Source organism: Trichechus manatus, unplaced genomic scaffold, assembly GCF_000243295.1.
Source record: "Trichechus manatus latirostris isolate Lorelei unplaced genomic scaffold, TriManLat1.0 scaffold00096, whole genome shotgun sequence".
NCBI lineage: Eukaryota > Metazoa > Chordata > Mammalia > Sirenia > Trichechidae > Trichechus > Trichechus manatus.
In genome coordinates this window covers 7,700,575-7,724,687 of record NW_004444032.1, presented here as the reverse complement: position 1 = coordinate 7,724,687, position 24,113 = coordinate 7,700,575, and the positions used below count along the sequence as shown (strand labels likewise).

The 24,113-nt window shown below is 37.1% G+C and overlaps 2 protein-coding genes across 3 annotated transcripts in view; one reads left to right on the top strand and one right to left on the bottom strand.

The window, feature by feature from the left end:
• The first annotated feature begins 262 nt into the window (after window positions 1-262).
• CBLL1 (Cbl proto-oncogene like 1) lies at window positions 263-18,364 on the top strand. Of its 2 annotated transcripts, XM_004382596.2 has the most exons (6): window positions 263-728; window positions 5,786-5,953; window positions 9,422-9,522; window positions 9,904-9,987; window positions 12,212-12,285; window positions 14,878-18,364. In XM_004382596.2, exons 1-6 carry the CDS (start codon window positions 716-718, stop codon window positions 15,911-15,913), a joined length of 1,476 nt encoding a protein of 491 aa, XP_004382653.1. In that variant the 5' UTR covers window positions 263-715; the 3' UTR covers window positions 15,914-18,364. The 2 variants fall into 2 exon arrangements, with proteins under 2 accessions (XP_004382653.1, XP_023592812.1); XM_023737044.1 differs by lacking the exon at window positions 263-728 and having other exon boundaries at window positions 1,058-5,953; window positions 14,878-17,005.
• A 921-nt stretch (window positions 18,365-19,285) lies between these two features.
• The window catches only part of SLC26A3 (solute carrier family 26 member 3), a 32,909-nt gene continuing 28,081 nt past the window's right edge, over window positions 19,286-24,113 (bottom strand). Inside the window, exon 20 of the mRNA XM_004382595.2 lies at window positions 19,286-22,515. Coding sequence (XP_004382652.1) covers window positions 22,492-22,515 — 24 coding nt within the window. The 3' untranslated portion in view covers window positions 19,286-22,491. The remainder of the gene's footprint in view (window positions 22,516-24,113) is intronic.

Below are 24,113 nucleotides of genomic sequence, written 5' to 3'. Positions count from 1 at the left end.
ATGTGTTTCAACTGTTAGAAACTTAAGAGGTGGGAACCTGAGCATATACCAAGTCTGCTCTTCGTGGAGCTACGTAGCTCATTACGACAAAGCAAAATTTAGACAATAAGACGAAGAGTCTTTTCCTCTAGCTGGGAGCTTCTGCCAGTTCAACCATCCCCTGGGAAACTCCCACTAGAGTACGCTTTCCGGAGTGCCGGCGTTTACACTTCCCGTAGAAGAGTAGAGACCAACGCTCGCAGACCCTAGGATCTTCTAAACCGTTACTCCGCCCGCCGGGGTGGGGCCAGCCCAACGTCCAAGCCTGCGCAGTACGCCTCGCCAACTCCAGGGCCCTGCGCACTACAAGTCCCAGAAGGAAACGCGCCGCGGGGGCGGGAGACCGTCTTATCAGCCGCGAATTCTTTCCTTTGGCTACTACCGCACTCCCCCTCCCCCGTTGCCATCGGTCTCCTTTCCACACTTAAAGGCTACTTCCTCTTGAAGCCTATGAGGAACTACTTAGCAACCTCGACACTAAAGCTCTTCGCGTACTCGCTGTTTCTCCCTCTGCCCAAACTATGCTGGGGAGGCGAGAAAAGGAAGCCCTTGGAGGCCAAAGCCGGGCGACCCGGTCGTACTTCCGCCTTCCGCGCTCCGGAAGGTAGCGCGCACGCGCTCCGTGCGACTCCGGCGCAGTTGACTTCCGCTCCCACTGTGCCGTGCGAGCCGAATCATGGATCACACTGGTAAGGAGGCGGAGGCAGAGGGGGTCCTGGTTCCATGCCCCCTTGGCCGGCCTGGGGCCGGTCGCCCAGCGGGCATAGGGGGCTTACGTTCGCCCCAAAGCACTAGGGTGTGGCGGTAAGAAAGAAATTCCACAGGCTTCTCTCCGTGCCCGGCAGAGGCCTGCTGCTTCCCGGCCTACTGTCCGGTGCGGTAGCTGCAGCCTCAGTACCGGCAAAAGCCGCTTCTTCTCTGGCTCTAGTGGGCTCCGAGCCGGGACGGCGGGCAGCGCGGGCCTTGAGAGGAGGGGAGAGCGCTGGCTTTTTTTTTTTTTTTTTTTTTTCCTTATCCCGGGTGCTCTGACCTCGTTATGAGGATTGGCTGGTAGATTCCAATTTTGAAGTGGGGGAAGCGTCGCTCGCTCGCTGCGCTCTCCGCTTCGGCTGGGAGTGGTTGGGTGAGAGTAGGTTAGAGACTTCCTGCTGTCTCAGTCGGCTTCGGGCGGGTGCTGCTGTGGGTCACCTCCTGTCGTTATTGTCTCTCTGGTCCTTCATGGGCTGAATTGGAGAAGGGAGTCGGATATAGTTCTCGAAATATTACTCGGAGCACCTTCTCTCTCGGAGCCTAAAGCATGCCCCGCTCTTTGGTTATGGCCCTTATTTATCATTTGGGACTATTTACTAAGGAGAGTTTAAAATCAAGGAATTTTCATCCGTTTCTCCAGGTAAGATTGGCTCCACCCCGTTGTTATGTGTGGGTTTTTTTTTTTTTTTTTTGGCTTTTGGCGTTTGCTTCCTGTGGTTCGTGGATATTAAATAAAGTGCGGTCGAAGTTATAAAGTGTTCTGTACAGTTAATCATATCACAGGTAGGAAAAAATACTTTTTGGTGTCTAGGTAGTAATTGGGATGTGTGTTTTCAGCACACGTGTGTGTGTGTGTGTGTACACGTGTGTACTTTTAAGCCTCGAGTTGGAATGTTAAACAAAACTGAGTTCCTGCCCTCATGGAGATTACATTCTATTGAGGAAGATCGTAAACAAGCTTTGTAAAAACAACTTAAAATATTTACAAATTATGTAGGTGTTTTGAAGACAGTAAACGGGTACTGTGTTAGAGATTAATAGGAGGAAACTTTAGAGAGAATGTTCAGGGAAGGTCTTTTCTGGAAAGGTAAATATTTAAGCTGAAATCTGATGGATGGGAAGAATACAACCATGAAGTAAGCAGAAGGAAGAGTATTTCCAGCAAGTACAAAGGCTCTGAGGTATGGAAAACTTAAAAAAGGCCAGTTAGATGTAGCCTAGTTAACAAGAGGTAAAGAGCCTTAAGATGAAATTGGAGAGGAAGTCAGAGGGTGCAGGACCTTGAAGGCACTGATAAAGATTTGAATTTTATTTTAAGTGCACTGTGAAGCTACTGAACAGGTAGAGGAGGAACATGATCTCATTAAAAAGTAATAGGCTGTTCTATGGAGAATGGGTTAAGAGTGGGAGGCAAGGATAGTAGAAAATAGACCATTTAGGAGGAGATTGCAGTAGACCAAAAGAGAGATGAGATGGCTTGGTTTAGTGAGGATGAGTGGAAGCAGACCTAATCGGTAAATATTTTGGTGGTAGAACTCAATGACATGCTGATGGATTGGTTTGGAGGTATATGAGAGAAAGGAGAAATGCTTCGGTTTCTGGTTTGAGCAGGTGGGTAGATGTTAGTGCCCATTATTGAGTTGGGGAAAACTTGAGAGAAAAGTAGGCATTTTTTTAGGGGTAAAGGTGGGGCATAGAAATTTAGGAACAAGAGTTTGGTTTCATACTGCTAAGTTTGAGATGTATGTTGAAACATACAAGGGGAGAATGTCATGTAGACAATTGGACATTTGGAGATCAAAGGGAAGATATGGGCTGAAAATATATGTTTGAGACTCAGTACCTTATTGGTATATTTTAAGTCATGGGTCACTAAAGGAGAGCAAGTATAGAAGAGAAGAGGTTCTATAACCAGGCTCTAAGGAACTGCAGTGATTTGAACAGTTCATAGAGTTGAAACTCAGGGATTTGATGTTAGAGTAGCAAACATTCAACGCCAGCAAAATATTACTGATTTGAGCCTATGGAAATGGGAATCCAGTCCCCTCCACAGTGTAGAGGATGTTATGTTAGAAAATTGTAGCAGGAATGGGTGTGTATCTGAGTATAGTAAAAGTCATCTAGCATGAAAATCTTCACTAATGACCGGACTACTTAAAACATTAGTTGCCACTCAAGTATCTCTTCTGCTTGACACTAGCATCTGTTCTTTTAGATTATTTCTTTGTGAGTCAGTCTCCTTGATGTTTCATATTAGGAGACAATATCAAATGCTGTACAATGATTGTTAGGTAAAATTACAAACCTTGCAAAACATGCAGTTTTTCATGAAATTCATAACCTTGAATTTCGATAATTATTTGAATTACAAATAGAGCCATTGACCAGTGAGATGCCAGTTAGCCAGTTAAGTGAATACATCATGACAGGGTAGACATTTCTAAAGAATGATTTTAATATCAAAGGATTAAGAGAGGCCCTTGGGAAAATTGATGAAACCCTCAAATGTTATGCAAAAATGGCCCATCTAATGAACATGCTGACAAAAATGAACGTAAAATGAAGGCTGTCTTGTGGTGCCATAATAAAAATTTGCCAGAAAAATTATTCCAAGAAACTCGCAGTTAACACTGGATTCATTCTTTGGTCATTCTAAGAATTAGCACTTAGTTGAAACTAACTTAAACTTTGTAAAATATTTCTTGGTTCCTTTTTTTCCAAAATAAAATACTAGTAAAGAAATAAAAACTGTATACAATGAAAGTATTATTCCTTTTTAAAGTGGATTCACCTTAAGTGGCCTATTATCCTTAATTAATGACGACTTTCTGTGTAATACACAAGGTCTTTTTGTTACGGGCTTTATGTGTTTAGCTGGTATATTCAAAAGGAAATTATGCTTTATGGTGAAAGATTTGCATATTGCAGTATGCTCTGATTCTTAATAAAAACAACTCCCCAAAACAAATCCAGAGTGTTGTCGTTATTAAATGCTGTACTGTATTTATGAACTTGTAGTCTGTGAGGCAGACTGCAAGGTGTTAAGAGGCAGTTGTTCTTAGATGCCCTTGAGTCAGTTCCGACTCTTAGCGACCCTGTATGTACAACAGAACGAAGCACTGCCTGGTCCTGTGCCATCCTCAAAATCGTTGGCTATGTTTGAGCCCATTGTTACAGCAGGCTCTTGAAATTAGTGGTAGACTATGCAGGCAACAGTAGTTATATCAAGTGTTGAGGGTGGTGTGCAAAGAACTTGTAGTAATGAAGTGGTGGTATTTTCCTCATTTACAAATGTAAAACTGCTAGCTGTCCTTTTAATGTATGAAGGACAGTATTGAACTATTAACTGTCTACAACAACTTCTTTTTAAAGTCAGAAATAGCTTTTGAGCAGGAAAAAAAGTCATTCTGTCGTATCTGCCCTTGGTAATTGGATTGCTTGTAAGTACTGCTACATGGATTAGCAACTAGAGATAATTGCTTCTAAGTGCTGTCACATGGGTAAGCAATTAGAATTTCATTTGCATGAAATGAAATAACATTAGTCAGCTTGTTAGTAGTTTAGTGAAGTGTTGAAAGTTAAGTTGGTTGGGCTTACCCTAACAAGATTTTTAGCTATCTGTGTAATCCCTTTTCCGTTAATTTTTTGGGGGATTAGGTATTAGAAAATAGTAGAAAGTAGATGGCAGGACATTTTAAATTACTCAAATAAGGGCCTGTTTTGAATTTTGTTCTGTATATTGTTCAGAAAGAGTGCAAATGAATGTGAATTTTACATGTGCCTCTAATTCTAGTAGTCTTGGAGATTGTTAGTACTAACTTACTACTTCAAATTTGGGTTTACCTAATTTACTATGGACAGTTTGGCTGTCAATCTTGATTGTAGTATTTCCTACAGGAGTAGTTATCCAGCCTTGCTCAATAATTTGCCATATTCAAAACATTACAATTTTTAAAAATTGTTTGCATTTTGTGTTAGGGCAACTTTTTTTCTGTCTTTAGTAGGTAGAGTTGAGTTTTCTCTGTATTATATCTTCATATACTTGAGGTGAATATTTTCTGTATTGTAATATCTTCATATACTTGAAAAAAGTTGGCTCTTAAGCTTTGAAATGGAGTCAGTTCTATGAAATAATTGTTATTCATGGAGCATGAATTAATAATTTATTTCATAGATAATAAGCGGGAAATTTCAGGAACTAGAAAATGTCAGTTGTTTAGGCCTAGTCGAACAAACAGAAACTGTGTCCTGCTGAACTATAACTTTCCATTACAATGCTGAGAGTAACGTAGTTACATTTGTGTCTCTAGAAATGCTGTAGCACAAGTAACTTACTGCATATTTCTAGAACTAAATGGTGTTAATCGTTTTTACTATATTGAACGCTTTTTAGAAAAGCTGTTTTACACTTAAGGGGATACTGATGAACTTCCTTAAAACTAACTTCATTTAATTTTGCCATTGTCGGTGTTAGCTTTGCATGTCCAGTTGTATTGATTGTCCTGATGTAAATTCAGTTTAGCATATTTATTGAGTGCCTGCTTTACATGCTTAATGATCAGACATGGAGATAGGGATAGTTTTCTTCCTTGTTCTCCTTAATCGTTTTCTGTTTTTTTAAAAAAAGTCTCTTATAGTTACTTGAAAACAGAGATTCTTATCTTGGATTCCTGAGAGTTTGATGCGTCTGTAAACCCCTCTGGAATTACATAGAAAATTTTGTTGTTCACCTATGTAAGGAGAGATTCTGTATGTTTTATCAGCTTCTTTTAAAGGGTTCTATGTCTCAAAAATGGCTAAAGACGCATTCTTTAAGGGCTTATTCAATGTAGAGAAAATTGATAGTTAAACTTGTATGATAATAATGTTTACAATCAGAATGCAAATCTTCACCTCTCGGTAATATTGGACATGTTGCTTTTCTACCTGTGGCAGAATAATCTTCAAAAAGCAAAACTAAAAGAAATTGAAACTTTTGTTTTTTTTTTGAACATAGATAATGAGTTACAAGGCACTAATAGTTCTGGATCGTTGGGTGGTCTTGATGTTCGCAGACGAATTCCTATAAAGCTCATCTCCAAGCAAGCGAACAAAGCCAAAACTGCACCACGAACTCCAAGGACTGTAAACAGGATGCCTGCAAAGGCTTCAACTGGTGATGAAGGTAATTTGTTTAAACTAACAGGTCCAGCAATATTTCTATTATATCACATTCCACCAAATAACTCATGTGATTGCATTTACTTGTAGTACCTCTTTTTTTTTTTTTTTTTAAATCTTAGATACTCTATTCATCTTTCAGTCTTTTTGTTTGACTTCTCATTTTGGCATGTTGTACTTTTCTCTCCCTTTAGAAATATTTTTGGTTTAATTTCTTTTTTTTTTGTTGAAAGTAACACCACCCATTTTTTTTTTTAAATGTTTACAGTTCTGCAGAAAGACATAACATTAAAAGTAATATTTGCCCCTCTGCCCATTGTCCTTCTCCCCAAAAGTAATCTTCTTAAGATTGTTTTTTTATACAGAAGTAGTATTTTTTGTGTCTAACTCCCTTTTTTTCATGGAACATACATTTGAGATTTTGCCATATCAGTACATATGTGCACATGTACATTATTTTAAAAGAAAAAAGTTTACAGTATTTCATTTTATAGATATACCATAATTTATTTAACATCTTTTGGAGTCTTTTGCCATTATAAGCAGTGCTGCAGTAAATATCCTTTTACATATATCTTAGCATGTATAATTTGTAAAATTTAGACTTTCTGTGGATAGATAATTGTGCATTTTAGAATTTGACGTTTTAAAATTGCTCTTCAAAAAAGATGTATCGGTTTATACTCTCAAAGTTACCAACATGGGCTACTATTAACCTTTTAAATTTTGAAATTGTATAAGTTTCTTTGTTAGTGTGGTTGTATATCTTTTCATAGTATTGGTCATTTCTTTTTTCCGGATCTCCCTTTTCGTACCTGCTGCCCATATTTCTTTTTGGTTATTTATCTTTCTTACTGATTTTTATAAGTTCTTTGTAAATTAATAAAATTGGCCCTTTTTAATATATCCTTGGAGTCCCTGGGTGGTGCGCATGGTTAATGCACTTGGCTGCCAACGGAAGGGTTGGAGGTTTGAGTGTACTCAGGAATACCTTGGAAAAAAGGCCTGGCAATCTACTTCCGAAAAATCAACCATTGAAAACTCTATGGAGCATAATTCTATTCTGACACATATGGGATCGTCGTGAGTTGGCGTCGACTCTGTGGCAACTGGTTTTATATAGTCCCCATTTGTTTCTTGAATTTTGTACATAAAATTTTATTATAGAGATGTTTGAAGATTCTGTGTGGTCAGATATCCATTCTTCTCCTTTATGATATCTTAAAGAGGCCTTCCTCTATTCATGACTATACAGCAGTTTTCTTATCCTGTAGTACAAGAATCAGCATAGTACAGCCTGTGGAGCAAATTTGGCCTTATTTTTGTGCATAAAGTTTTATTGGTGTGCAATGACACCCATTCGCTTAAGTATTATCTGTGACTGCTCTCACATTATAATGGCATAGTTCAACAGTTGGCCACAAAACCTAAAATACGTACTATCTAGCCCTTGACAGAAAAAGTTTGCTGAGCCCTCCTTTTGAGCATTTGTGGATAGGTATTTGTTCATTTAAAAAAAAAAACAAAAAATGGGATCTACTTTTTCTTAAAGCAGCTAGCCATTTATTTCAACCATTAAATCTCTTTTTTCCTCGATGAATAGAAATCCCACCATTGTCATTTATTACATTTCTGAAAGTATTTGTGTCTACTACTAGACTTTCTATTCTGTTTCAGGAGTCTGTCTGTATTTTTTTTTTTTAGAATAAAGCTGCTTTAATTATTATACTTTCTAATATGCTTTCTTTTATGGTAAGTTTTCTCTCTCCACCATGTATATTTGAAGGCAGAATGTCATCAATTGTGGACAGTAGCAACCTAGGGCTGCTGCTACACTATCTGTAACTACCTAGGTGTTTTTCCCCCTTCCTTTTGGCTTTTTTTTTTTTTTTTTAAATAAGTAAGGTACAGTCATATTCTTGTTGTAATAAGCTCCCCCCCACCAAAAAAAAAGCAGAAAAGCTAAAATCCTCCTTCTGCCTTTTCTCTCTCAGATCCCCTCCACTTGCCCACCCATTTCCAGAAGGAACTACTGTTAGACCTTTAGAGGCTGAGGACAGTTTTTGGATACTTTAGATTCACCTATACCCTGGAGGAAAAAAAATTGTTTTTTTTTCCTAGAGATTGATCAGAGTATTCAGTTTGGATGCCAGTATGATGTCTGTACAAATACATTTTAATGATGGGAATGTAAGTTGAACTACTCTGAAAATGATACTGTGCTCCTAATTTCCTTGGCTGTTGATCTGCTCAGTAATTTTCATAGTTTGAAAAATTGATTTTTCTTACTTCAAGTTTCAGATGACACAGTTTTTTTTTTTTTTTAAATAAGGTGTTAAATAGGCTATGTAAGAGCCTACAGGACACCCATGAGTAACTCACGAAAACACCTTGATTTTGAACTATAGCTGTTCTTTGTTCCATTCATGTTGGAGTTTCTGTATCAAGTTTAAAAAATTCTTCTGTCATTGTGTGTGTGTGCTTGTGTACACACCCACCCATACATATACATGTATATGTATATACATATGTGGGTGTATATATATGTATAAAGTACACTGGTGCTGTAATTTAGCCATGAGGGTAAAGTTGTGTGCTTTGGCTGCTCTGTTTACCAGTGAGAAGCCTGGCACCTTGGAGGGATAGATTTGTCTTCTCAGCCTTACTTTAGGTAATTGGATTCTACCTAGAATTCTCATCAGACTATTCATTGGTTTTCTGTTGTTTTGTATGGGATGAGAGTATTGAGAGGATTTCCAGCAGCTTTTTAAGTAGGCCAGAGAAATTGACTCTATTTGATCTTCATATTATATTGATGTTTATGTATATGTAGTGTGGTAGAAGATACTTGTAAGTAGATCTGATATGGCTCCTATCTTTGGGTGATAAATCAGGGAGAGGTTTTAATTGAAAGCATGAGGTAGGAATATGTTGATGTCTCTAAAATCAGGCTCAGGTTGGGGCTGAAGAAGAGGATACCTGATTTAATCAGTCATAAAAAGAAAATCTGTAGAATTGTTTTCATTATATTCTTTTTACAATAAAATGACTATTGAAACGTGATACTACTTTTATAGATAGGTTAGAAAAAATGATGACCAATATCTTAAAAATTTGTGCAGCCAGCATGATGATAAACAGTAAAGTTTTATATTAGAGACATCCTTGTGAATTGATAAGAGCCTTTGGTTGGGAGTCTTTTCCCGGCTCTGCCACTAATCTTCTATGTGTTGAGCTATTACAAGTCTCCATGCTATAATATTCTCTGTTCTGAAGAGATTTGCACTAGGTGATCGCCAAGATCACTTCTAGCTGATGTTTTAAATTAGTCTTAATTAGCTTGTTCTCCGAAGAGCTTTGAAAGGAATCAAATGGATTTTTCAGTGAGTGGGTGTATTTTGCCATGTATGTATACCTCCATAATGAAATTTGGGATTTGGAAAGTTAATGGGTAACACTTTTTTCTTCTCAGAAGGATTTGATTATAATGAAGAAGAACGATATGACTGTAAAGGGGGTGAACACTTTGGAAATCAGCGAAGATTTCCTGGACACCTTTTTTGGGACTTTCAGGTATAACTATAAATAAAAATTAAAACATTAGAATATTGCAGAATGCATGAAGAATGTCTGGTATGAACTTTTGTTACAGCTGTGACTTTTCAGCACCCAAATCATTTATTTATTAATGCCCTGTCTATTTCTACTATTTTCAAAAATAATTTGAGGTAATTTATGGTAAGGTCAAATAAAATCAACAACCAGTAATGCTGCTTTAAAAAAAACAAACACACTAATGGTTAATGGTGAGGACTGTGTGGGGATTATGCCAAGAAACCTTATTTCTAGTTGTTTTAACAACTTTTATAAAATCCTAGCAATTTATTGTGTAAATTATAGATATAAAATTTAGAATTGGCATTAAAAGGAAATTTTAATTATTTATTTCAACAGATAAACATCTTAGGTGAAAAGGATGATACACCAGTTCATTTCTGTGACAAATGTGGATTACCTATTAAAATCTATGGGCGAATGGTAAGTATAACTCAGTTAAATTCTGTTTTTGTAAATGTAAACATTTGCGTAGAGGTAGGATTCTGAAATTGAAGTAGATAGGTTTATCATTGTTTTGCTTTTGTTGCTGGGTGCCAGTGAGTTGGTTCTGACGCATAGTGACCCCATGTGACATAGTAGAACTGCTCCATAGGGTTTTCTTGGCTGTAATTGTTGTGGAAGCAGATTGCCAGGTCTTTTCTTCCCTGGAGCTGCTGGGTACGTTCGAACTGCCAGCCTTTAGGTTAGCAGTCAAGTGCTTAACCTTTACACCACCATTGCTCCTTTATCATTGTTTAATGACTTTAAATTTGTGACATTTTAAGTAAGTATAAAATAGCTAAGGGAAATTCTGGGATAATACGAATTTAGTACAATTATCTTGATAAATTTTGAATTGCTTGTAAAATAATAAGAATACTAACTTCTGAAAACTAAATAATTTCTTTGGCCTGTTTGATAGCTCTTAGCTTACATTTATTATTTCTAGTTTATTAAGAAAAATATGTTTTTTCTTGCCTTAGCAGAGTGAAATTGGTTATTAATTTCTGAAGGTGATAACTTTTGACATAAAAAACTGAATAAATAACATAATTTCTGAAAATTGAATTACAATAATTTAAACATTTTTTATAAACCTAATTTTACAGTAATTTTGATATATCCTTTCTCAGGGAAAGATAGTTTTGTATTTGTCTGAGAAAAAATGAATTCAGTACACCTACTCCTCACTTATCAACTATTTTGTTATTCAGCATTTAACATTTACGACAATAGTAAAAAATCTACTGTCTGACTATTTTGTGCATTAACGAGGCGACGGACATGGCGGCAACGACTGCAGAGCATCCCCTCCCTTGAGGAGGGTCTCCAGGCAGCCTCTGGGAAGCTGGGCCGCACTGCCCAGTGCCCTCTGCTCCTTCTTGCTGCATCCAGGTGCTGTGCTGGGCTGGCCTCCTCTGTGGCCATGGCCTCTGGGTAGAAGTGCAGGCAGCACTGAGCCAGCGGGTTCCTCTTCTGGATTTCCAGCTCTTACGTGGCCTAAGATCCTGCAGTTCAAAATTGATGTAGGGTAGGAAGGGAGGAAAGAAGAGACGTCGGAGAGTGTATTTGGAAGAAATCCATGCAAGTTTAATGACACCCCAAAGTGAGCCAAACTGGGCCTGAAGCCTCTGCCTTGGTAGGGCTGAGTGTGTGGCCAGGCTTCCAGCTCCAAACCCTGGTGACTCACCAGGCCAGGAGGGCAGAGCAGGCTCTGGGATCGTAAATGCAGGGCTTGCAGGGGTGGGAGTGGAACCCTGGAGGCGGCTGCATGAAGGAAGCTCTGACCCAGCACAGAAGGAAGGTGAAGTGCTTAAGCTGTGAGCGCTTCAGTCACACAGCCTGGCGTTATCCATCTTTTTTATCCATCCAGGCTTCCTTCTCTGCAGAGGATAATCCATAACTGGACTCATCACAGTGATGAGCATATCAGTTAATCTTAGCTTATTATTTTTATAATCATATTTTCTAAATTAAAAAAAAAATTGGGCAAATGGGTGGTTGGAAAACAGAAAAGAAAAAAAATTCTACATTTTCACATAACTGCCTGGTCTTTGGAACCTAACCATGTCAGTAATTGAGGATTGGGTGTAATAATAAATCAGTGATGGTAAAGGGTATGGATTATGCGTTATTTCTTTTCTGTATATCGTAGCAAAGTAACCGTACTGGACTATGATATTAATAGTGTTTTAACATTTTACTGTGTCCTGATTTATTTTCAGATTGTTTTTAGTTCATTAGCTTAAGAATACCAGGGAAAAATGCTGCTTAAATTAAATGTAGGAGATATTTGCTACTTTATTGCTTTGAAATATTTCAGGAGAAACAAGATAAAACACAGTTATAGTACTCTTCATCAGGAGCTTTTAACCTGTCGGGCCCATGAATGACATTTTTAGGGTTTACACCTCCAGAAATAGTAAGCAAATGTGCATGTATATGTTTTTGGGAAAAGGGCCAAAGCTTTCCAACAGATTCTCAGAGATCTTTGTGACTAAAAAAGTTAGCCATTGCTTTTGTATTATTAGTACTTAATAAATGTTCATTTATTAAGTTCTCAAGGGTGTTCTGTGTGTAGGTCACTATGCTTGCTATTATTTCTTATGGGAAAATTTAAAGTTGTTCTAGTATGCTTAACTATATAATATGTCTCTGTTCACAGATTCCATGCAAACATGTTTTTTGCTATGACTGTGCTATTTTACATGAAAAAAAGGGAGATAAGATGTGTCCAGGGTAAGATCATTGTTACATTTTTAAATAATAAATGTTTGTGCTGTAATGATTCGTAATCTGGGTTAAAGCCAGGGTGTGATACAAACTAGAGAAGGATGTCAGATGTGTAGATGAGGCTAATCTTTCTCTATGTGCCCAGAGTTGGCTGTGACATTATTCTAATGGTGGAGAGGTAGCTGCTGCCAGTCACTTCAGATTGGTCAAAATGACGAATCATAGTGTTATCAACCAAAAACAGTTATTTTCTTTTTTGACAGGACATGGCATAGCGATTAAGAGTAAAAACTCTGGCATCAGAATTTCTGGGTTTAAATCCTTGCTGTTCTTTTTATCTGTGTGACATAGGCTCCTTCTTCATCTGTAAAATGAGGTAATAATGATACCTATCTGCCAAGGTTATTATTAGGATTGAATGAGTTAATATGTATATAATATCCAGCCTATAGTAAACACTGTGTAAGTATAAGCTCTTACTTATTACCTTTAAATCTGTTTATTGCATCTTGAGTATAAAACACCCTCATGGCATAGACTCAGACAGGTCTTGAAGAGCTAGATTTATTGATATCCGTCTATTTTGGAATGCTCTTGAAGGATCTAGAATAAACTAGAACTTTTTATATCAATTTGGAACCCCTGGTGAGGAAGGCTTGAGGGAATCTTTGAGAGAGGCTTTCGTGGAACCATGGTGTGCTTCCTGGATTCCTTATGACCTGCAGTTGGAACTATCCCAAGATTTGTAGTATTGGCTGATAGCAAAACTGTGGGAGATTGTCAGGGATGACTCCCTCTTACGACATAGGAAAATGGGCATCACTGGGAAAGAAAGTGATGATTTATTGACAGCTCAGTAACAACTAATCTTTTTGGTATATTGACATAGACTTAAAGTAACAGATTCTGTTAAAATTGTTAATCTGTTAAAAATTCTGTACTGTAAGTGTAATGAATGCTTCTTCCCTAGAATTATAATTCAGAAGAGTTAGGAAATTAAAAGTGCATATTCACTTATTTTGGGTTTTTTAATGCCTAATTTTCTAACAATGCACATTAACTTTATATTATATAGGAAACTTGATTGCTTCATTGAAATAAAGGATTTCAGATGTGATAAAACACTGTATAGAGGGCTTTGAAAGGTTTTGCTCTTTTACATAATGTTCATATTTAAAAGGAAGTTTCATTTTCAAGGCATTAAATAACTCCAGTAAGTACTTGCTTTTATGGCCCTTGTCTGTCTTAGAACATAAGTCTGTCTGGATTAACAGCCTCAAATCAGTAAATGAAAGGAAAAAAAAAGACTCCCACAGCAGCCATGCCAGTGTTGATGTTAAGTATTATATACTATTGCTTTTGAGCATCACCCAAAAGAAGGTACATCGTAATCCTGTTAACACGATCATATTTCTGAGCTTACAGCGAATTAGAAGCAAAAAATGAGAGGTATGCCAAATGACTACTAAAAGGAAGCCTACTAGTTTCAATAAGAAGTGCCAGCCTTATAGTAGCAAGGATGGAAAAGTAGAACTCAAAATCAAGAGTATGGAGCCATTTAATATAGTTTCAAAGGACTCGACATTAAATGATAATAGCTTATCATAATATAGTACTTTACAGGTAATTATTGTCACTTTCATTGTCTCATTTGATCTTAAGGGTATCCTTTAAAGTAAGGAGAAGTGGGTATGAACAGATTGTAAGTTAGGTAGAGTAGACATTTTAACTTCATGTTACAGATGAAGAAGCAAACCCGGAGAGATTAAATGACTTCCTCAAGATTACGGAGCCCATACTAGACCCCAGCTCTTCTGATTCCTAGTTCAGTCGTCTTGCCACTATACCAAGCAGACTCTGATGGCAAAGAGTGGATTATATAGTGAAATGAAAAATAGATATAATATTGATCTGGAGTCATTAAGAAAAGATGAGTTAAATTTAGTCCTCACTATTTAGAAAGGTAGTAAGGTATAATCCTTTTTAGTAGTAAACTTGTCTGACAATTCAGAAAGACTTGAGTCCTGAGGGACTCTTAATAGTCAAGGTTTGAATTTTAATTGTTTACATTAAGAACCCTGATGATTAGGATGATCTTAATCATCTTTGTATTTCTTATAGCACTTTCCACTTAGTGTCTTCCACTTAGTATTATTTGCTCAACAAATACTTAATGGTCATTAAATACTGTGCAAGTTTGAAATCTGTGATTGTAACTGACAGATCCTCTGGTTTGTCCTTCCTGGATGTTACCCAAATGGAGGCAAAGCATAGAATTGTTTGAGAAAATTAGATAAATTTTAGGCCTTGGGAAAGAATAAGATCTTTTCTTAAAACATACTTTGGTTAATAAATAGTTTTCATTTATTCTTGTAGTAAGAGTTCTGAGATGGATAGAAATGCTGATGTTTAATAGCTAGCAGATGACAAGTTGGGGAAGATTTAAGATTCAGTGATGATAATTATAATTTTCAATTGTGAACTTTTGCTATATTTTACACAGTAATCAAATTTTAAAAATAGGTGTATCTCTGAAATTAAGTGCATTATTTTTATATTGTTTTTAGTAAATCTGATTTCTCCCCCCTTCTAATTTAGCTGTAGTGATCCTGTGCAGCGAATTGAACAGTGTACACGAGGTTCTCTCTTCATGTGTAGCATTGTTCAAGGGTGCAAGAGAACATATTTGTCTCAAAGAGACTTACAGGCTCATATCAACCATCGCCATATGAGAGCTGGAAAACCTGTTACCCGTGCTTCACTTGAAAACGTTCATCCTCCTATTGCCCCACCACCAACTGAAATCCCTGATCGTTTTATAATGCCGCCAGACAAGCATCATATGAGCCATATTCCACCAAAGCAGCACATCATGATGCCACCACCTCCTTTGCAACACGTGCCACACGAGCACTATAATCAACCACATGAGGATATTCGTGCTCCTCCAGCAGAGTTGTCCATGGCTCCACCTCCACCTCGTTCGGTCAGTCAGGAAACCTTTCGTATTTCAACAAGAAAACACAGCAATTTAATAACTGTCCCTATTCAGGATGACTCAAATTCAGGTGCTAGAGAACCACCACCTCCTGCCCCAGCACCTGCTCACCATCATCCTGAATATCAGGGTCAACCAGTGGTATCGCACCCTCATCATATTATGCCTCCACAGCAACATTATGCACCACCCCCACCTCCTCCACCACCAATAAGCCATCCAATGCCACATCCTCCCCAGGCTGCAGGTACTCCTCACTTGGTTTATAGTCAAGCTCCACCTCCACCAATGACCTCTGCTCCACCACCAATAACCCCTCCCCCTGGACATATTATTGCCCAGATGCCACCTTATATGAATCATCCTCCTCCAGGACCTCCCCCACCTCAACATGGTGGTCCACCTGTAAGTGCACCCCCTCCTCACCATTATAATCCTAACTCTTTACCCCAGTTCACTGAAGATCAAGGAACTCTGAGCCCTCCATTTACACAACCAGGGGGAATGAGTCCTGGTATATGGCCTGCACCAAGAGGGCCGCCGCCTCCTCCACGAATGCAGGGTCCGCCTTCTCAAACCCCACTTCCTGGACCCCATCATCCAGATCAGACAAGATATAGACCTTATTACCAATGATAATAGTATTTTGAACTGAAGATATGATGAGAAAAAAAAAAAACATGTAGTCAACCTTTTAATTAAGCTTTGACTGTTTGGGGAAGGAAAAGCACCTCTTACAGAGGGGGCTGTAAAACACTTTAGGGTCTTGTCTCTTAAAATGGTTTTAAACCTTGACCTTAGGACTGATTTCAAGTACTATACTGTAGTGCATTTAAGTGGCTCAGTTGAGCACAGCTATATTTTAACAACTTTGTTCTCCTAGTGTGGTAAATCGACCCAGAGGTGACCATTTGTAATATTATTTCCTGAAAAAAATTTTCATTGTTCCACTTTCAAAAGTATTGCTTTTGTTAAACCCAATGTTTAGTTTTTCTTGTGATACATTTTGTTAACCTGTGTAAACGGATTAAATTTCAATATGGTTGTAAAAATGCTATTTTTACGTGAATTTAAGTGCAGCCACGTACTGTTTTTTAAAACCATAATGTTTTACCACTAATTTCCCAAAGTTACAATAAAATTCTCAAAGTAAACATCTACTAGAATTTACTGTAAGGCAGGCAGTTAAATGGCAGAAAATTATTTCACATAGTAGGCACTGAAATTTTGAGGTATAGTAAGTATGTAATGCACTTCACTTGGATGCCTTTTCATCTTTAGGCAGCCTCAGGAGCACCAAAATACATTGGAATTACAGTACTAAAATATTATTTATGTTTGTAATATTAAAAGGCATTACTAATTATTTGGAAGGATATGGTAAAAGTAACTGTCTCTATAGGTGCCAAGCTGGTGGGGGATGTGGTTACTCATTCATCCTTTTTTAGTGAATGGTTGGAGTCACATAATGCACCACACTTACTAATCTTAAATAACATTATTACTGTTCAGTGGTATCATTTAGATGAAATGTGTCCTGCTCTGCTAATTGTCATAAACTAAATATTAAGGGCTGGATAGGCTTGTTACAATTCCTCATCTCGTAGTAGGGTTTGATCCTGTGTGTAAGTGGTTTCTTGTTTATTGGATTTAAACTATAATTTGAATGCCATGGAGGAATTTGGATAACGTATTAATGAAAGACATTCTTAAAATCACAAACTTGCATTTGCTCAGGTCTCATTACTGTGTAAGTTTTTCTTCTAACTTGAAATTTAAAAACTATTATTTCTTATTCCTTTTATTGGAGCATTCTAAACTTGGAACATTTTAGCATGAAGTTAACAGTGAAGACTACCACATGATTTTGTATTGGAGAAAAATAATGACTAAATTGTGAATTTCAGTGCTTTATAAGGTGCCTTTAGAGTCAGCTTTTGCATTATAGGGACTTGTTATAGTCCAGCTAAGATAACCACTTACAGAACTCATATGTATAAATTGATATTCTTATATATCCTTTGAGTAAACCCCTGTGAAATTTTTTGTCCCCCCTAAAATGGTGCATAATATAAACATGAAATGTGTAGTATACAGATTTCGTTTATTAGATAGTTTGTAGTATATAAATTTAGAACATATTTCTTTTTGGCGAAGGATCAGCTGATTGCTAATTTGCCATTTTATTCTGTCAGGTACAGACGAAACAGATTCCCATCCTAGATGATCAGATGCAAAGGCATCTCTGAGCTTAGAGCTGAAGTTAGAAATAATATAAAAGGTCATTTCAACCTTTGACCAGCCAAAAATAACTAATACACTTAAAAAAAAAAAGTCATTTTCACACCTAGCAGTTTGAGAGTCTAATGTTAATTCAGTATTTCTAGTAAGAAATTCTTTTTATTAGAAGCATGGGAGTGAGATAGTTTGAAATGGTGGTGGTGAGTGCTTCTGTCATATTACTGTAGGTACTTGGACTGGTACAAACTTGATTCCCTTTCATGCCCCTGTTTAGGAGCTCTTAAAATAGTACTGTTGAAAATCCATTACCATTCTTTGTTTCATGTAGTAAGGAAATAGCCAAATTCACTTTAGAGCTTTTCTACTATGAAGAGCTCACCTTTTTTATTGAAATTCACTAGGGTTGAATGTGGTGTGAAACCCCTTAGCCAGCCTGTGTATTATTGGTCAAAAAAGTCAGTATCATGATGAAATTCCACATTTTAAGAGAAGTAGGCTTTAAAAAAAAAAAAAAGATTTCCGTTAGGTTTAAGAAATATATGTTATGCAGGGAGGCCTATCTGATGAATGTGTTGTAGCAGACAAAAGTTTTAAGTGGTATTAGACTTGAATTCATACAGTTTTTGTTTGAATGAGGGTGGGTGTGTAGAAGGATAAAATTACTGTTAGTGTTCCTTTCCTTAAGGAAAAAGATGTGAATCCCAGCCTTATTTCAGGGAAGCCTTTGAAGCTATGGTGGACATAAGTCTAAATTCAATGTATGTATGTTTCATTATATTGCTCTTAAAAGACTACTGAGGTGGCAGTTTAATTCTTAAAAACAATAAAATGAAAGCATAAATACTATTTTGCCTAGATGAATTTTTACCTAATGATGACATTTGGGAGAATATAGAATTTTCCATGTTTATATTGCTACAACTTTCTCTGGTAAAATTAGATTTCCTTTTTTGAAGATTAAAGTCATCAAGTTGAATGTTACAGGTATTTCTTCAGTGGCATATTTGTTCAGACTATAATAGAGTATTTGGGGAGAGATCAGTTGCTAAGACTGTAGGAAACAGTACTATATATCCATTTTGTCATTTAAAAACCTTTTGCTCAAAACTTGTGTAAATATTAGGTGCACTGAAAGAAAAATGGAAACAGTGTTTGAACGTAGTTTTCAAACTCGAAGTGACTATTTACTAAGCTGCATTTTAAGTTTTTTTCTAATACATTGGAAGAGTTTCGTCTTTTTGGAAAAGTCCTATATTATAAGTACATGGAAAAAACTCATAAGTGCCTAAAACAAAAATATATTTCTCTAATAGACTAGCCAGCAAGTGATTGATGTTAATGGAAGTTTGACATAATCATACTCAGACATGCTATATTCTGATTCAGCCAGATTTATTTTTCTTCGCTGGTTTGATACTGCATGTAATCTGTTCAATTGTGGTCTAGAAACCAAGTGAAAAATTTACATTTCAAAATATGCTAGTAACACACACAACGATAATGAGAGAGAACTGTTAAATTTATGGAAGTATTTATGTGGTAGGCATTATTCTAAGCACTTAGGATACACCAGTCTCTAGAGACAATAAACATCGTTAGATTCTATAAAATGTTAAAAGTGTGATATAAGGAAAAGCAAGGAAGTAAGGTAGTATGTTTGCAATTTTAAATAGAGTGGTCAGCGTAGTACTCATTGAAAAGGTGACATTTGAGCAAAGGTTTGAAGTAGATTTCAGAGTTAGCCATGCAGATAACTTCGGGCAGAGCTTTCCAAGCAGAGGGGACAGCCAACACAAAGGCCTTAAAGTAGGATTGTACTTGGCATGTTTGAGAAACAGCAAGACTCCTGAGGAAGAGGAGACTGGAAAGAGGTAATGACGGAGTGGGGAGACCATAAAAGGCCTTACAGACAATTGTAAGGACTTTGACCTTACTCTCACATGGGAAACCATCATGTGGTTCTGAGCAAAGGAGTGGAATGATCTGGCTCTTAAGGATTACTCTGGCTGTGTGTTGAGAAAAGGCTAGAAGGGCAAAGGTAGCAGAGAGACCAGTCAGGAGGCTGTTAATAATCTACAGAAGACATCCTGGTGGTATCATTTTAAGTGTCAAGTGAGTGACTTGTGGAAGGATATCCTTTTATATGTACATAAAATGAAGCACCTATTAAATGTTAGATGTGTGGATGTAATAATGAACAAGACAGATACGGCTCTTTAGGAGCTTAGATTCTAACTTATCTAGGAATCGTTCTTGATGGTCATCCTTAAGTATTCTTCAAAGAAATTTCTTACATTCTTTTTCAAAGCATAGTGGCCAGGGGAAAAAAATTACATTTGAAAGTAGATTACCAGCACACAGATACACACACATAACCATGAGAGAGAGAGATGTTAAATTTATGTCTGAACATAAGTAATATATTTCCTAATAGCTTTTCTGGGTACATTGTACAGTGCTAAATAAGTAAATTAGTGACACTGGAACAAATCTGTAGAATGCAACTATATTATTCTTGGGTTTAGTGATGCCCAGGAACTGTAATGGGTGAAACTAATAAATCTGTTTTTAGGCAGGCTTTAGTTTCTTTGGGGAGGTAATGTTTCTTAATAATTAAGAGCCTGCACTCTGGGCTGTCTATACTGAATTCTGGTTCTACCACTTGAAACTATATAACCTTGACTAGTTACTTGTCCTCTTTCAGCTTTGACTTATCTTGCTTTTCTGAAAAATGAGGATAATCGTAGTACCTACCTCATACAGGCTGTTTTGAGAAATAAATGAATTTTTTCTAGACATATTTGAAAGGTAAGTCAATACAATTTCCTGACAGGTTAGATTTGAGGTGGAGAGAAGAGTCAAGGATGATTCTAGGGCTTTTGGAAGAATGGACTTGTCATCAACTGAGGTGGAAAAGGTGCTGGTAGAGCAGATTAGGGGGAGAAAAATCAAATCAGTTTTGGATATGTTGACATCCACATGGTGATGCCAGAAAAATGAACTAAATGTTCCCCATTTTTTCTTGTTCATTCAAGTGTAGGGTCAGGCTTGTGTGTAAAACATTTCATTTGCATTTATAAGTGGTAAGTTGCTGTGTTTAGACAAGAATATGTATCAAATGTTTAAAGAATTATTAAATGATTTTTAAAGATAAATTTCATGTATTAATCTTTCATAATTTCAGTAATCTCTTCCCAAGTTGTCTCCCAATTGCATCTTTGGATATCTTCTCCCCTTTAGTCTTGCTCTGGTTTATATAAGTTTTATTTTTCTCTTCCAACACAGTCTCTTGCCCTCTTCCTAAATCAGGGATCAGATTTTTGTACTAGTCAATTTGCAGTATTTATTTCAAGGTGCAAGTAGAGGCCATGTATTCCTATTACCCAGAGTAATCCACCCTAGAGGCATAAGAGAAAAAAACATTTAAGGATGAGAATAAATGAACCTCTAAGATATTAAGGCTGAATATATTGTGATGTGGGTACAAGAATTGCAGTATTTGTTCCTGCTTCATGTTATTTTGGTTGGTAAGGAAGTGTAGAGGGGTACCTTTGTATGGGAAAATGCTGGCATCAGCACCAACTCTATATAAGGCTTTTGCTGCACTGCACTTGAGGCCAAATGGATCAATAGGCTCGTGTGTTCAATTTCCACTCCCTGCTCTCAAAGAGACTTAACCTGAGATTCATAGGACATTATACATAAATGCGTATGTGTGGGTTTTTTCCCCCTGAAGTCCATAGGGTGCACGAGACTGTAAGATGTCCATGACTCAAAAAGTTTAAGAAACACTGCTATAAAGTGCGGATATTCTAGTTTTTTCATTAAGATTAGCTATGTAAATAAACCTTTATTTTACCTTTCTGTATTTGGTTTTAAGTCCAACAGACAATCTCTCTCAATAGACACTTATAAAGGATGGAGGAGCACTTTGGCAATAAATGTTTAGAGGTGGGATCTAAAACAGTTGGAACAGTTTTTGCAATTAAGAAAGTGGTTTGATGTTTAAGAGAGGGCACTGAATCTTTTTCTATTGGTGCTGATGCTGTTTGCACCAAGAATATGCCAGTGAAAAAAGAGAAGCGTTTGTCAGCTGAATCTTGTTCTCTCGCTAAACTGAGCCCTAGTGCCGTTACTCCGCCCTGTGAGTGACAAGTAATAACCAGTAGTGAAGAAAAAAAGAATCCCACTTTCTCCTAACACCTGTTTTCTTCCCAGTGAGTCCAAGAACTGACTACCCATTATGCTCTTTACCACTCACCTTCTTGCTTTTTTATTTTACAGCTCCATTAACTTACACAATTTTTATACGAAGAGGGGGCGGGGGGAATAAGGATTTGAATCAAAAGCTAGTTGTAGTTACAGATTTGGCATTAGAAGGGTTGTGTCTAAATCTGGATAGGAGATAGGATACTTTAAGAAGCTGGAGTGATGACCATATAAAATCTGGGAAAAGACATCTCATTAGAGAGGGTTTGTTAGAAGATTCCCCTGAAGCTTGTTCCCAGCTGGACCACTACAGAGGATCCACAAGCAAGCATTTTCCAGAAAGCTAACAAGAAATTTAACAAAACAAGACATATCTGCTGTACAACTTAATCTTTTTTAAAATGAATATATATTAGTAAGAACTTTATAAATTACAAGATCCAAAGCGGTGGTGTAAATACACTGCAAAACATGCATGAAGGTAGTGACTTGGATGGAAATTGCTCAGTGCTATAAAAAATACATATAAACAAAATTTCCTTCGGTAAATCTACAAGATATAAAATTAAGACTATTTACATAATTTTGTACTAGATACGTGAAAAATATACCATGCTAGAACAATCTCATTCCAAAGTTTGAAACATAATTCTGTGAAATAAAAATACTCTTCATACAATGTATGAATGCATCAATAACATCCCGGGCATAAAGTTGTTCTTTATGTGGCGGTCAGATGATGATCCCTCTGAATTATATTTCGATTAAAATTTTGTTTCAACTGGTACCTGGAAGAAGACAAAGTTAAAAGTTAAAAAATTTGATAAGTTGTATCTTTTTCAATAATCATGTCTTGTATTTAAAAAGTAAATTGGCCAATCCGGTCAGAATTAGGAGCCAAAATTTACCAGTCATCAACAAATATTTTGTCTTCATTTTTAATGACTAAATATCTTCCATTTTCACTTGGTTAACTCAGACCTACTTGATAACCATGTTATCGTTTCAGTGTGTCTTTCAAAGATTTCATTTAATCAAAATAACAATACATTCTGTTGTAGCAATCTGTTTCTTCACATTGGTTTCAGAGGCCACACGAGGAACTCCAAGGGGCTTTGTGTGCTGGCCAGGCACTTCTGACACTGAGCATTTGCCTGAATCACCACAGGTGGCCTATTCACAAATGCTCATTTATCTTTCTCTAAGTAAGGCAAATAGCTGTTGTTAAATTTTCCTTTTTTTTTTAATAGATGGAGAAACTGAGATACAAGATAACACTGACTTCAATTTCTGTCTGACAGTTGGTTCTAAAGCTCCAATCGGACACTAGGTTTAAATGCTGTTCCTCTTCTTTATACCCTAAAACTTGATGACAATTCTGGATCCACCTACTGGGGAGAGGGTTTCTGGTCTGAGGTTCTTGTAGGGTGCTCTGGCAAGATGGACAGTTGGGTTTCTCTGGAAGCCAGCCATGGGAAACAGGATGGGGCTAACGTAGGCTCTCCTTTCGCCTCAGTTTTATTTAACTTTTTGGAATGTCTTTTTTATCTAAACTTTTCCTACTTAATATCACTCGATAATGGTCCAGGGTTATGGTATGAATTTCTTCATTTGTAACTGAGATTCCTTTTGCTTTTCTTATTAGACCTTTCTTCAGCTAAGAGAGAAGTGCCACCAGCCACCTCCCATAGTTGGAGACAATCATTAGATTCTTTTCAGGAACCGCAATTCCATCAGTCTTTCACCGAAGGATACAGGTGGTGTAGCATAATAAACAGACCATGGGTCTTGGTATCAGACAGATCTTGGTTCAAATCCTGTTGGTGTTACTTGGTGTATGACCTTAAGCAAATTAGTTAACCTTTGTGAACCTGTTTCTTAGTTTCCCTACTTGCAAAATGAAGATATGGTCTTTGTATATTGTTGTACAGGTTAAGAGGATGAATGTAATGCACCTACCACATACCTGGTCTACAGCAGATACGTATTTTGATTTGTGATCCTGCTTCTTCCAAACTAGAAACATTGCCTTAAAGGATAGAATATTCTAGAAATGAATGTTCTAGAATGAAATAGAACTCTCCAGTTAAGCAATGATTTGGCATCGCTTAACTTTTATTGCTGGGCTAGGCACTGTGCTAAGGACTTCCCAAGCACCTGGGAGTCAGGAGATGTATATTAGCTTCTCAGCTCCATCACTAATTCATCTGTAAATGGAAATAGAAATGCCTACCTTGCCTCATGGATAATTAAAAGGCCAGAAAAGGTGATGGTTTTAAGTAGGTTGAAAAGCAAAAAGTTCTATATACACGCTCAGTACTGCATTAATAGAGAACTAGTATCACTATTTTCCACTCTTTTTGTACTAGTTTATTTTCCCCCAAAG